The sequence below is a fragment of the Nerophis ophidion genome, linkage group LG01, assembly GCF_033978795.1.
Source record: "Nerophis ophidion isolate RoL-2023_Sa linkage group LG01, RoL_Noph_v1.0, whole genome shotgun sequence".
Classification (NCBI taxonomy): Eukaryota; Metazoa; Chordata; class Actinopteri; order Syngnathiformes; family Syngnathidae; genus Nerophis; species Nerophis ophidion.
Genome location: NC_084611.1, coordinates 26,723,672 through 26,737,982, shown reverse-complemented (window position 1 = coordinate 26,737,982; position 14,311 = coordinate 26,723,672). Strand labels below are relative to the sequence as shown.

Below are 14,311 nucleotides of genomic sequence, written 5' to 3'. Positions count from 1 at the left end.
CATCTGTGATGGTATAGGGATGTATTACTGCCAAAGCATGAGCAACTTACACATCTGTGAAAGAACCATTAATGCTGAAAGGTACATACAGGTTTTGGAGCAACATATGTTGCCATCTAAGCCAAGTCCTTTTCATGGACGCCCCTGCTTATTTCAGCAAAACAATGCTAAGCCTAAATTCTGCACGTGTTACAACAGTGTGGGTTCGTGGGAAAAGAGTGAGAGTACTAGCCTGGCCTGCCTGTACTCCAGACCTGTCTCTCATTGAAAGTGTGTGGCACATTATGAAGAATAAAATAGGACAACGTAGACCCCGGACTGTTCAACAATTTAAGCTGTACGTCAAGCAAACATGGGAAAGAATTCCACCTGAAAATCTTAAATTTACAGAGTGTTAAAAGGAAAGGTCATGTAACAGTGGTAAAAATGCCCCTGTACCAACTTTTTTTGCAATGTTTTGCTGCCATTATATTCTTATCGTTAATGATTTGCACAAAAAAAAATATTTGTTTCTCAGTTCTAACATTAAGTACATGTATCTTGTCTTTACAGTAAATTCAATTGAACATACGTCGAAAAGGATTTACAAATCATTGTATTCTGTTTTTATTTACATGTGCCAATTTCACTGGTTTTGTATAATGGTACCATGAAGCCATTTATGCACCACGTGGGACAGTTCAGTTTAGGTTGAAATAGTACAATTGTTCCTGGTCTTGACTTCAGTCAGCTCGGATAGGCTTGAGTAACTTTTGACAAAGATGGATGTCAGTTTGTACCAGTGTAGTTGTAAATCATACTAGAGTAGTGTTCCAGCTCTAATTAGCGTTGTTTTGGGACAGTTACAGGAGTTGGTAACAACATTGTAACGCATCGGTCAGAACAAGACATGCTAACAAGGATAGAGGGTCACCTGTTGTATTTACTTCTTGATAAGGAGTCTCATTTTTGTCCAAAATGAGATTGTGTGCAGCAAATAAACAGAGCCCTACAGAAAAGTTGAGAATATGGCTTTATTTTATAGTATATTGCTTTGTCCGGAGATAATGGTTTGCTAATGAGATCTGCTTGGTACCAAAATACAAACCATTATATCCACAGGTCAGTTATTGGACACATCATTTCAATTCCATCTAGGCCATAACTCCATGTGTATAATGACTGGATCATGACTGTCAACACATCACTAACAGTGCAAATGAGCTGTAACTCTACAGCAATATTGTGACAACATCACAACCTGGTAATGTACAGTACCCATATGTGTATGGTAGACTTTATGCTAGCAAACTAATCTTTCAGTCCCCTGAGCTAAACAGTCTGAAATATGTTGATTAATCAAGCAACCAACTAATGAAATTGGACACAAGGATAACAACGCACCATAACAGTTTAAATGTGGAGCTTTTTGTGCCTGTCACAATGAACCAAAGTGTAACTTCAATTTACCAGGATTTGTTGTGTCAATGTTTATCTTGTGTAAAAACAAGCAACAAAGAGGCTATAGCCAATCATGTATTCTAACCAAAAAGCATCCCCTCTCTCTGCTAGCTCCGTGTGTGGCACCCCATTGGTGGGCAGCTTTCACGTAGCAGCTGGCGACCCTGTGTTTAGTGAGCCATGTGGCGGCCTTAAAGACGCAGCAAACACGTGCGCTCCTGTCAACTTAAACCTGACGCACTTGCAGGCAAGGTTTACGTAGACCCGCCAACATGATGCATATTGGATTGACAAGATCAATTTAAAAATAGTGCTTGCAAATGTCCTGATTGTCATATCTACCTGCACTTCCTTTCAATGGCACTGCTTGCATGTCCTCCAGTTTTGTTTTAAGTATGGCTGGCTATAGCTTCTCTGGTCTACGCTCTTCTCTTGTACTTGATCTACTATCCATCTTGGTCATCTGTAACTTTACTCGCCTCTTGTTTCGCACACAACAGACCCGCCGCCTCCAGTGGACATAAAGTTCGCCGCTCTTTGCAAACTGTGCGATTTTCTAAGCTCTGGTATCTATCTCCTTGTATTAGACAAATGCTTTTAAAGTCTTAACACCATGAGGCCCAATTGTAATTCACATGTTCATCCATGAATGTTTTTCTTTGCAGTCACTCCACACCTAGAGCAAGAACGCCTGTACTTCGGTGAGCCCCTGGATGTGACGATCCTGATTTAATTTGAAGGTTAAAACATTTTGTAACCAGTAGAGTACGACTAGAATTTTATTTTAATATACATTATTCTCCAAGGCCATCCTTTTAAAAACGTAACATTGTCATTTCAAACCTCAGTCTTGAACCTGGAAGTACCGTAGTAGTACTTACACTTTTCTCTATTAGGTCAGCCGTTTATTTTAAAGATTGTAAATATCTCACATTTTATTTACTCATTTTTTAAAGATACATCTTTTTGTACTATTGTAAACATGTGATTTCTGTCCAAATGGGACCTAATGTATCTCCTGTACATCCACTACCGATTTTTAACATGTGCACCCAATTAAAATGCATTTATACACGCCTTGCTTTTTATGTACGAGCCCATTGTAAATTTGATCTTGGATTGGTTTTTAAAGACCGATAAGTCAGAAGCAAAAATAAATAAATAAATAAAAAAAAGGTAAAAGAAAAAAAAAGTGCTGAAACCAGAAACATTTGCATGAGTCTTTATTTTCATATTGTTAAAGCTCAGTGCCATGGGAGTAGAACAAAATTACAGCAAGATAAAAACACCAAATTTTAACAGCAGAATTAAACCTACGAAAGTGTTTTTAAATTGCTACCATTTCCCCTCCACAGGCTACATGAAGCATAAACCTTAATTTCTTGCTGATAGCGCTGGGAAATCTTCTGGGTTGTCTGGGTCAGGTGCAACATCGCTCACCTGGAAGTAAGCACGTAAAGTAAACAAGTAGGCACGTAAAGTAAACACTACCTTTATGTTTATACATAGAGTAAGAAAACAAAACACCTTCTCTAGCCTGGATTCGGCTCTTTCCGGGTAGCTGGGTGGACCCCCGCTTCGAGTTCCTCTGCCTCTACCCCGCCGTCCCAGACTTCCAAAGTTGATGTCCAAGAGGGAGGTGATGTCATTCACAGAACGGCGGAAGAAATGACCGTCATCCTCCATTTCCTCCAGATTCTCTTTGATAGGCTGAAGATTTGGTAAATTGCCAAATAAATTCACCGCTAATCAAAGACCAGTTGTGATTTGGAATGGTCCCGACTGACAATTTACTTTGTCTTCTGGGTTGACCATTTGCAGCTTTTAAACGTTTCAGGCAGTATGAGGGCAGCAGAAGTGACTAAAATCTGAGTCGAGGGACAGCATCCATTACCTTCGCCTGTGCTTTCATGTCATTTATTTATCAGGATTACACAACGGATAAAGTTGTTTCACCACTTACTATTGTAAATTCTGACATTGAAATATGTTATTTCTCCAACATTTTCCTTGATGTTTTTGAATACATACAGTGGGGCAAAAAAGTATTTAGTCAGCCACGGATTGTGCAAGTTCTCCCACTTAAAATGATGACAGAGGTACACTTCAACTGTGAGAGACAAGAATGTGAAAAAAAAAAAATCCAGGAATTCACATTGTAGGAATTTTAAAGAATTTGTAAATTATGGTGGAAAATAAGTATTTGGTCAACCATTCAAAGTTCTCACTGATGGAAGGAGGTTTTGGCTCAAAATGTCACGATACATGGCCCCATTCATTCTTTCCTTAACACGGATCAATTGTCCTGTCCCCTTAGCAGAAAAACAGCCCCAAAGCATGATGTTTCCATCCCCGTGCTTCACAGTAGGTATGGTGTTTTTGGGATGCAACTCAGTATTCTTCTTCCTCCAAACACGACGAGTTGAGTGTATACCAAAATGGATACATGGATGATACAGCAGAGGATTGGGAGAATGTCATGTGGTCAGATGAAACCAAAATAGAACTTTTTGGTATAAACTTAACTCGTGTTTGGAGGAAGAAGAATACTGAGTTGCATCCCAAGAACTCCATACCTACTGTGAAGCATGGGGGTGGAAACATCATGCTTTGGGGCTGTTTTTCTGCTAAGGGGACAGGACGATTGATCCGTGTTAAGGAAAGAATGAATGGGGCCATGTATCGTGAGATTTTGAGCCAAAACCTCTTTCCATCAGTGAGAGCTTTGAATGGTTGACCAAATACTTATTTTGCACCATAATTTACAAAAAAAATATTTAAAATTCCTACAATGTGAATTCCAGGATTTTTTTTCACATTCTGTCTCTCACAGTTGAAATGTACCTATGATGAAAATTACAGACCTCTGTCATCATTTTAAGTGGGAGGACTTGCACAATCGGTGGCTGACTAAATACTTTACCCCACTGTACATACATGCATACGTACCTATGATAAATTGTACAAGTTGACTCCCCAATGCAGGTGTGAGTAAAATAATATTTTGACTTACTTCCACATACTTGGACTTGTGGATGACCTTTGCCTTCGATGGAATGGTGTTCTCAGCTTTGCGGATATTCAAATCTGCCTTTGGACGACTGACCTCTTGCAGGGCCTTCCATTCATCCAGGGTCATCTCCATGGCAACCTGGACCATCATCTCTCCTTCCTCATCTGCTGCACTACCATAAAAACATTTTATTGGGACTGAAATAAAGTGCTACTGACAGATTAAACATGGTGCATAGAGACATGTAGAGACCATACACTAGAATCAGAATCACTTTATGAATCCCCGAGGGGAAATTAACATTTTCAGCACAATCCTATTCAAGGTCAGACAAACATTACAAGGAGACAGGACAGGATCGCTGACGGGTCTGCCAACTTCCGGCGCCCCTTACAACAAAGTTCAGTTGTCTTATTTTCCCACTTTGATTCTGGGTTTCCAATCAATGCTATTTTGTTAAAATATTACACTAATCAATTTGCAGCTGGATTACTTCACTTAAAATCTGTACAGAAAGTGTGAGGGAGAGATAGTTATTTAAAACAGTATCAATACAGACATTACAAAAATTGTCAGAATGACATCAAAATTCTGATTTTTGATACATCTGCTAGTGATACTCACATGTTGTGATTATCTTCCGCTGGTGCTTGAGCCCCCTCAGCCTGTACACGAGCATCAGGTGTGACCTCCATTAACTCACTTGGAACAGGATACAAGAACAAGCATTGATTGCACACACTAATTTGTCAGTGATGATGTTGACCGACAGCCACACACCTTGTTGATTCTTCCACACGGCCCCAGTTCCACGGACCTCTGCCACCTCTCTTGTCATCGGGGGAAATTCCACTAGTGACAAAAGGGTGATCAAAGATCCATTACAAATTTCTCGACGACGCAGGCACTCACGTTCCATTGTGTCTATCATATTCTCTTTTGCCTCGTAGCACAAAGTTATCCAGGTTCCTCGTATACTCTTTTCTACCCCTGCCTCCCACTCGGCTCCTGAGCTCTGCTTCCTGATTGTTGGAAGGCCTGTGACACAAATGACTTGTTTTACAACAGGATGAAAATGAATGTGCAGCTTTGGGAACCTACCTGGGGACAGAGAACTCCTGAGGGTACATGGGTGGGTTAGCCCTACGTTGCCCAAAGGCAGCTGTCTTTGAGCCTCTCGTGGACTCCACTCTGTTGTCTACAGCTTGGGGTAGACGCTTGCGTACTGGGAACAGAAAGCACTTAACGGTTTCATACCAGTACAAGGACGCCCCTCCCTAGAGGTAAAACATGCACTGTACATAGTTTTGCATGTAAAATGTCAATGAATGAATGACTCAGCGGTTCATATGTTTCAATGGTTACTTATTCATAGGCCCTTCCTGCTCCGTCATTGTTCATATAATAGCACATTTCTCCAGTCGTCTTCCTACTGGGGTGCAGTTTCCAGTGCTGAGCTGGTCATTTTACATACAGGGATTGAATACCCATTAGGATTGTACCAAGAACATCACAACTCTATTGGAATAGCCCTTAATCACAAGTGCCTACACTTAAAGCTAATTACTGTACAATGTAGTTCTCCATAACCTGTTTTAGTACAAAAAATGCATCAAATTAAATTTAAGTTTGATTTTTTTTTAAATGCTTAAGGTCAAACTTAGTCTGGGGTAGCCCTGGCCACATACTGTAAGAAAATCACTAATCAAAGAAGCTGTGTGACAGGAGCCCTCTGCTGTCTGAAGGATCTACTGGAAAAATGCTAACCATGGATCCTCTGACAGAAAGGTTGTGCTAGCCTAGTTTAGAAGCACAAAGGGCGAACATTTAATTGAAAGATCTTCCAGGACAGGAGCCATCTGCTCTTTAAGGATCTACAGCAAAATCACTAGTCAATCATCCTCTAGCCCGGGATCTCAAACTCCATTTACATTGGGGGCCCACTAAAGGTAAGAGTCTTGGCCAAATGAAATAGTCATTTCAAAATCAAGTTTTAACCAAATGACTGAACCAATTCAGCTTTAACGCAAGTTGCTTTTTGTGTTGCCCAATAGTGTGTTGTGTTTAAATACTATCCGCAATTACACTAAACTATGAAATTAAAAGTGAGCTTGGGTTTTTTTATTTGCCTATTTACAAACCATGGGACCACTTTTTTTGCATTCTAATTTGCAGTATCGGCTTGTAGGTGGGTAGCAATGCAGCTAATGGGAGCAATCTACGTTTAAATCACCACAATGCATTCAAAAGCCGCCAACACTACTTCTATGTTCCGTAACCTGTATAATAACCAAGCTGTCACAACATTGTTATTTTAAGAGAAAACAAACACTGAGGGACTGATGTTCTAGCATAACACAGCCTTGCGACGGCATGCCATGGTATTATCCGTAAGTTAGCTTCTGCTTCACAATACGAAGGTCCCGAGTAGTCCTGGGTTCAATTCCAGACTCGGATCTTTCTGTGTGGAGTTTGCATGTCCTCCTTGTAACTGCGTGGTTTACCTCCGGGTACTCCGGCTTCATCCTACTTCCAAAGACATGCACCTGCGGATAGGTTGATTGGCAACACTAAATTGGCCCTAGAGTGTGAATGTGGGTGTGAATGTTGTCTGTGTTGGTCCTGCGGTGAGTTGGTGACTTGTCCAGGGTGTACAACGCCTTCCGCCCGATTGTAGCTGAGATAAGCACCAGCGCCACCCGCGATTCCAAAGGGAATAAGCGGTAGAAAATGGATGGATGTATGGCTTCTGCTTCAGCTGCTTTTAGCTTGTAATGTACAAAACTGATAGAACACAAATCTATGCCGACTGAAAAACAGTACCTGTAAAGTACTAGCCCATATTTCATGTTTCATTTGTAAATAGTTAGCTCAAAAGTGTATGTCGTTGAATTTAAGCATGATGTGCAGCATGTATCATGATCAATATTAGTGACACACTCGGACATTCGTTTGTGGTCTAGCTGACCGGGAACGTTTATTATTATTTGGTTATGCACTCCATTTCTGTCGGCATAGCTTGGCTTCAGGATGAGAATGAGGCTTTATTAATTGTCCATTCTTTAACATTTACAAGATACATAAGAACTGAAATTACATTTTTGGCACCGTCCCACTAAGAGCAGACACACGTTACAGGGAGACAAGATGGGACCGCCAACGGATCAGCCACATACGGCACCTAAATCCTGAATCTTCAAGCGCCACATTTAAGTCCTGTGTCAGTTAAAATACAAATTAGTGTTGCCCAATGTCTTTCACCATTAGTCAGCTTATGTCACAGACTATTAAGCAACTTGTAGACCACAATGGCCCCAAAGCCAGATTTTCGACACTATGATACAGAGCTGCCAAGCGTCGCACTTTGAGTGATTGTGAGTTTAACCAATTCTCACGCACACTTCACATTTCCCACACTTATATTTCCCAAAATTTATATTTAAAAAAACATTTCATAGTTCCAGTAACTGATTGACATAGATAACCAACCCATACATTTTTGTTCCTAAATCTAGCAAACCACACAATATAAACCAATCAGAAGCTACCCAAGGCGGGTCTTTGCATCCATCTTTCACACATACATCAGCGCAGTGCTGACAATTTGGTGACTTTCTATCTAAATGTATCTTTCCAACTCCTCTTAGCGACTATTTTTTTTTTTTTTTTAAAGCGACTCGTGAGAAATCTCGCGATTTTTGGGGACGTTTTGGGGACATGAAAGCACGTATCACCCTAATATCCTCAACGTACAAGCGGAAGCTGAGCCTTTCCTCACAGGTGGTCCCCTGTCTGAATGTTTGCTCTTAGACATTTCGTTGTACTTTCAAGGGAAATCACAAAGCCCATTCCATTCCGAGCAGTGAGGAGACGCACACCACACACTTGCTAAGATGCCACTTTTTCTGCCTTGATTTACAGAGTGAAATTAATGTAAATGTCTAATCACTTCAAATAAAAATAAACCTATAGTTTATATTCTAACCAGTCAATAGGTTGGGTTTGTTAGGGAATATCACAATCCTTCAGTCTTTTGATCAAAATTGATGCGCTAACATTTAATGTACAGTATATCAAAGAAAAATACAACTGAACTAAGAATAAACATTTACAATTCTAACCATCATTTGCAATGTTTAACTTTGTGTTTCCGTAGGTTATACCTTTCTCCTACAGCGTCCATTGTAATCAATTATGCAATTGACAATGATATCTTCTACCAACTTTTTTGACAGCCTCATTGAGGCATTGGCAACACTTTTGATGAAGAGACATCAGAAGAGATTGAGGACAGTGAGGATAGCAGTGTAGAGGAGATAGAAAAAATGACAACACAGATGCAGAGAATGAGAGAAGAGCCAGCAGAGAAAAAAAGTGGAGATGATTGTCTTTTCTAATTTCTGATTACTTAAGACTAGCATTAGGAGGCCACAATGCAGAGAGCTGGTGGACGTGAGAACAGTCTAAAAATATAAATCGTAGGGGTGTAACGGTACGTGTATTGAACCGTTTCGGTACGGGGGTTTCGGTTTAGTATGGGGGTGTACCAAACAAGTTTGTAAGCTAAAGTCTTAACAAGCTGCTTTGTTTCTTCTGCCTCTGTGTCAGCACCCAGCCTTGTCCCACCCACACAACCATCTGATTGGTTACATACAAAGCCAATCAGCAGTGCGTATTCAGAGCGATGTAACAGCCAATCAGCAGTGCATATTCAGAGCGCATGTAGTCAATGCTTCAGCGTCGAGCAGAATAGTGTTTAGCAGGTGAGCATAAGACAGCGTACTCTCCCCAAATTATAAAAACCACCACCCAGTCACAACTACTACTAACATCACTATGAGCCCGTTGACCTTCTAGAAACTTAAACTGCAGCTCAACTCGCTCGCAGTTCTGGCTTGAGGTGAAGGCTAATTAGCTTTTAGCGTAACATTAGCTCATTTTGCTGTGTGTGTGTTAGGGGCAGCAAAGCCCTGTCTGTTATTTCACTTGAACTCTGTGGTGTTCAGGGATGAATAGTCTCTCCTATGGCTATTGTAGTATTTTTACAGAAATAATTAAATTAATCATTAGTAATGTAGCAGCCTAGTTTTGAATGGCAGGGTCCCTGAATCACATGTTGACAAAATTATTACATTTACATAATAAAAGTCAACTACAGGCTTCCCAAATGCGGAAATAAATTAAGCACGATGAGTTGACTTGAAACTGTTAATTTTGCACTTTTTATATGTAGAATAAAGGTTGTCATTTTATTTCAAAGCAACAACTTGACGCAGTTTAACATGGATTAATGTGGGCAGAATTATTACAGTGTTCCCAATGTTAAAAGGATAAAGCCATTGTTTACAAATTTTGTTTTCTTACTGTACCGAAAATGAACCAAACCGTGACCTCTAAACAGACGTACGTACCGAACCGAAATTTTTGTGTACCGTTACACGCCTAATAAATCGACATTAAAACAGATCAAATCGGTGTTGAAAAAAGGCCAATATTTTTCTAAACGCATCATGCAAGATGGCGCCGCTGTAGTGGCTGCTGTTGGCAGAAGCTCTGTGCTCGTGTCATCCTTTTGTGTTTCCCTCTTGTTCTCACGTGTTCTTTGCCTTTTGATTCGGGACCCTTTGGGACTGTGTGACAAGGGGTGGCACATTTGTGATTTCTTCTGTGCTTTTTTGTGAACTTGTGGATCTGCCTCCCTGGAGCCTTTTGGCCATAGAGACCAGCTGCTTGGTCTCTGCCACACCGGATTCCGTTTGGAGAGACTGGAGGAAGACACATGGCTGCGGAGCTGGCACTGAGTGCCGGGACGGACGGGCTTCACAGTGTCTTGGCTGAATGAGACACTTCGGTCTCCTTATACGCATCCTCGCTCATCCATGCGGACTGCACAATGGCCGAGAGTTGGTGGGCGGCCGAGGGTGTAGTCGCCTCTCTTCGTTGCTTTATTTGGGCCGTTTCTGTCTCTGGCCATGCTCCCCTACCCCAGAAGACGATGGCGTGGAACACTGCAGATGCCACTACAGTGTATGTTTTTTTGTTGTTTTTTTACTTTTGTGGTTGTGCATTGAAGGGGCTGGTTGCATCAGCTCTGCTCTTTCAATGTCTTTAATGGTTTCCTCTTACACACATGGTTGTGTGTGCTATGGCGAAGAGGTTTTTTATTTTTTCTTCCTTGGCCTCAGTCAGGAGTCAACCCCCTCTCCAGTGGCGCAAGCATTGACTTAATTTTTAGTATTTATTTATTTATTTATTCCACCATCCCTCCTCAGCGTTTACAGGTTTCTCACAATTTTTGTAAGGGGCGCCAGAAGTTGGCAGACCCGTCAGCGATCCTGTTCCGTTTGCTCTTGAATGGGATTGTGCTGAACATTTAAATTTCTCCTTGTGGATTATTGCAGTATTTCTGATTCTGATGCCACCAAAGTCTTACTCGTCATTTTCTGAGATTTGTCAGACATGTGTGATGTATACCAGGGGTCCCCAAACTTTTTGACTCAGGGGCCGCAATGGGATAAAACAAATTTGGCCGGGGGTTATAATATATATATATATATATATATATATATATATATAAATATACATATATATATGTATATATATATATATATATATATATATATATATATATATATATATATATATATATATTCCTTGCGTACTAATTGAAAGAGTGCGCACTTGATGTCATGTTGTGGCTTTTGAAAAGTCGTACAAACACCTGGATTATGCAATTGAAACCAGATCTCTTCGGCTGCTGGAGGGGATCCTTTGTATCGCGCATGCGCCAGGTCTCAACATGCGGGATGTAACCAGGAAGCAGATACCATTCAATATAAACAGAACTGCAATGAAGACAAGCCTTCATTTGGTTGACACAAACAGAAAACATTTTAAAGTGCATAAATTGGACAAAAAAGAAACTAAGATGTATTTAAGAAGGTGGCAAAAGGAAATGTTAAATGTTTCGAACTCCCGAAAGAAAATAGCAGGTAAATTAAAGCATGAAGACCTCTTCACGCTGCATTTGTGCACTCCAAACTGATTAGCAATAACTCTGTAAGCTGCACAACTGGCAAGATAGTCCAGAACAAGGGCAACTTGGAGACACTCTGTTATCATTCTCCGTACGAAAATTCCTTTAAAAAAAAATTGCCACTGGTCTGTCTTTGCTTCGGACCTGCATCTGCTCTGATGCATTCTCGGTAGTAGAGTAATGTTCGTAACACAATCTAAAATCACTCATTGTTGCTGTCTGTTATGCCACTGGGTGTGAGTTTTCCTTGCCCTTTTGTGGGTTCTTCCGAGGATGTTGTAGTCGTAATGATTTGTGCAGTCCTTTGAGACATTTGTGATTTGGGGCTATATGAATAAACATTGATTGATTGATTGATTTTTTCAGTGATGTACCCCCTGTGAACATTTTTTTTAATTCAAGTACCTGAATTTTGGCTGAAAGCATTTTTGGCTGAAAAAAAGAGGTAAAGAAGTAAAATACAGCACTATGTCATCAGTTTATGATTTGTTTAATTGTATAACAGTGCAAAATAATGCTCATTTGTAGTGGTCTTTCTTGAACTATTTGGAAAAAAAATGTCTAGGGCTATATAAATAATCATTGATTGACATAAAAATAACTAAAAACTTGTTGAAAAATAAAGAAGTGATTCAATTATAAAGATTTCTACACATAGAAGTAATCATCAACTTAAAGTGCCCTCTTTGGGGACTGTAATAGAGATCCATCTGTATTCATTAACTTATTTCTAAACATTTAACAAAAAAATAAATTTTTAACATCAATATTTATGGAACATGTCCACAAAAAAATCTAGCTGTCAACACTGAATATTGCATTGATGCATTTCTTTTCACAGTTTATGAACTTACATTCATATTTTGTTGAAGTATTATTCATTAATTATATTTATAAAGGATTTTTGAATTGTTATTTTTAGAATATTTGAAAAAAATCTCACGTACCCCTTGGCATACCTTCAAGTACCCCCATTTGGCAGAGGGGTTAGTGCGTCTGCCTCACAATACGAAGGTCCTGCAGTCCTGGGTACAAATCCAGGCTCGGGATCTTTCTGTGTGGAGTTTGCATGTTCTCCCCGTGAATGCGTGGGTTCCCTCCGGGTACTCCGGCTTCCTCCCACCTCCAAAGACATGCACCTGGGGATAGGTTGATTGGCAACACTAAATTGGCCCTAGCATGTGAATGGGAGTGTGAATGTTGTCTGTCTATCTGTGTTGGCACTGCGATGAGGTGGCGACTTGTCCAGGGTGTACCCCGCCTTCCGCCCGATTGTAGCTGAGATAGGCGCCAGCGCCCCCCGCGACCCCGAAAGGGAATAAGCGGTAGAAAATGGATGGATGGATGTACTAGAAGCATTTAAGTCTCACCTTAAAACTCATTTGTATACTCTAGCCCTTAAATAGACCTTTTTAGACCAGTTGATCTGCCGCTTCTTTTCTTTTTCTCCTCTGTCCCCCCCCTCCCTTGTAGAGGGGGTCCGGTCCGATGACCATGGATGAAGTACTGGCTGTCCAGAGTCGAGACCCAGGATGGACCGCTCGTTGGGACCCAGGATGGACCGCTCGCCTGTGTATCGGTTGGGGACATCTCTACGCTGCTGATCCGTCTCCGCTTGGGATGGTTTCCTGTGGACGGGACTCTCGCTGCTGTCTTGGATCCGCTTTGAACTAAACTCTCGCGGCTGTGTTGGAGCTACTATGGATTGAACTTTCACAGTATCATGTTAGACCCGCTCGACATCCATTGCTTTCGGTCCCCTAGAGGGGGGGGGGGGGGGTTTGCCCACATTTGAGGTCTTCTCCAAGGTTTCTCATAGTCATCAATGTAATTGGCGTCCCACTGGGTGTGAGTTTTCCTTGCCCTTATGTGGGTTCTTCCGAGGATGTCAGTCGTAATGGTTTGTACAGTCCTTTGAGACATTTGTGATTTAGGGCTATATAAATAAACAGATTGATACTATGCAACATCAGCATAGCCACCAGAGACATATTTTACTTGAAGTCACGTCATGGATGGAAAAATGCATTTTTATACAATACGACTTGCCTGAGCGGCTAGGAGAAACCGAGAGTATCAAGCGGTAGAAAATGGAATGGAAGGACAGATTTAAAAAAAAAAAAAAAACAACTTTATAAAAACTTGAGTTCCCACAGGCCGGATTTAGGACGTTGGCGGGCCTAATACAGCCCGCAGGCCGTAGTTTGGGGACCCCTGATGTACACAATAGTTATTGTGGGTCAGTGTAGTGTAATAGAAGCTAGCCAGCATGACAAAAGCTGTAGTCTAAAACTAGGAGCATGTTAAACATTGACATGGTGTACCTGCATCAACCTCCTTAACCGCCATTGTTGTAGTTAACGGGACACGCCTGTCCTTCTGCGATTCCTTCTGGCCAGGTTTTTTCTGCTTGCTCTTCTGGTCATCCTGCTTCTTTTTCTTCTTCCTCTGTTTCTCCTTTTCACTTTCCACCTCGCTTAACAAGTCCAGCGGGTCGGACTCGTCGTCGAGAAGATTCCCGAACCTGTTGGCCACCACGCAGCCATAAGCGTCCGGCAGCATCTTTTATCTGCCACGGGACAGAGCGGAGGGGAGAGAAAACGTCACTACTTTGACTTTAAAACACCGTCTTGTCGAAAAACCAACTCCACAAACCAGGCGATAACAGGACTCCAGAAGTCGGTCAAGTCGCCATTGAGCATCGAACAAAAGCGAATAAAGCTTGGGCCATTTTTACAAATGCTTGCAGGTGCGCCTGGCGAACGAGGCCCCGCCCTTTCGTTAATTGCTGGGTTTCTTGTGACGTCACATCCGTTTATCTT

The 14,311-nt window shown here is 41.2% G+C and overlaps 2 protein-coding genes across 14 annotated transcripts in view; one reads left to right on the top strand and one right to left on the bottom strand.

Annotated features, from left to right (window-relative positions):
- Nucleotides 1-2,514, top strand: part of cdc14b (cell division cycle 14B) — a 24,420-nt gene extending 21,906 nt beyond the window's left edge. For 4 of the 11 annotated variants that reach the window (XM_061899994.1, XM_061899983.1, XM_061900039.1 and 1 more), the window contains exons 14-16: nt 1,552-1,687; nt 1,941-2,006; nt 2,106-2,514. In XM_061899994.1, the coding sequence (XP_061755978.1) occupies nt 1,552-1,687; nt 1,941-1,964 (160 nt within the window). In that variant the 3' untranslated portion in view covers nt 1,965-2,006; nt 2,106-2,514. The remainder of the gene's footprint in view (nt 1-1,551; nt 1,688-1,940; nt 2,007-2,105) is intronic. The other 7 variants (XM_061900030.1, XM_061900061.1, XM_061900020.1 and 4 more) reach the window with 3 other exon arrangements.
- The window catches only part of LOC133552699 (intracellular hyaluronan-binding protein 4.S-like), a 19,501-nt gene extending 5,190 nt beyond the window's left edge, over nt 1-14,311 (bottom strand). Inside the window, exons 1-9 of one of the 3 annotated variants that reach the window (XM_061900090.1) lie at nt 14,145-14,310; nt 13,814-14,058; nt 5,555-5,678; nt 5,366-5,491; nt 5,234-5,305; nt 5,078-5,155; nt 4,454-4,625; nt 2,968-3,150; nt 2,647-2,880 (exon numbers count right to left, since the gene is read on the bottom strand). In XM_061900090.1, coding sequence (XP_061756074.1) covers nt 2,815-2,880; nt 2,968-3,150; nt 4,454-4,625; nt 5,078-5,155; nt 5,234-5,305; nt 5,366-5,491; nt 5,555-5,678; nt 13,814-14,051 — 1,059 coding nt within the window. In that variant the 5' untranslated portion in view covers nt 14,052-14,058; nt 14,145-14,310 and the 3' untranslated portion in view covers nt 2,647-2,814. The other 2 variants (XM_061900099.1, XM_061900108.1) reach the window with 2 other exon arrangements.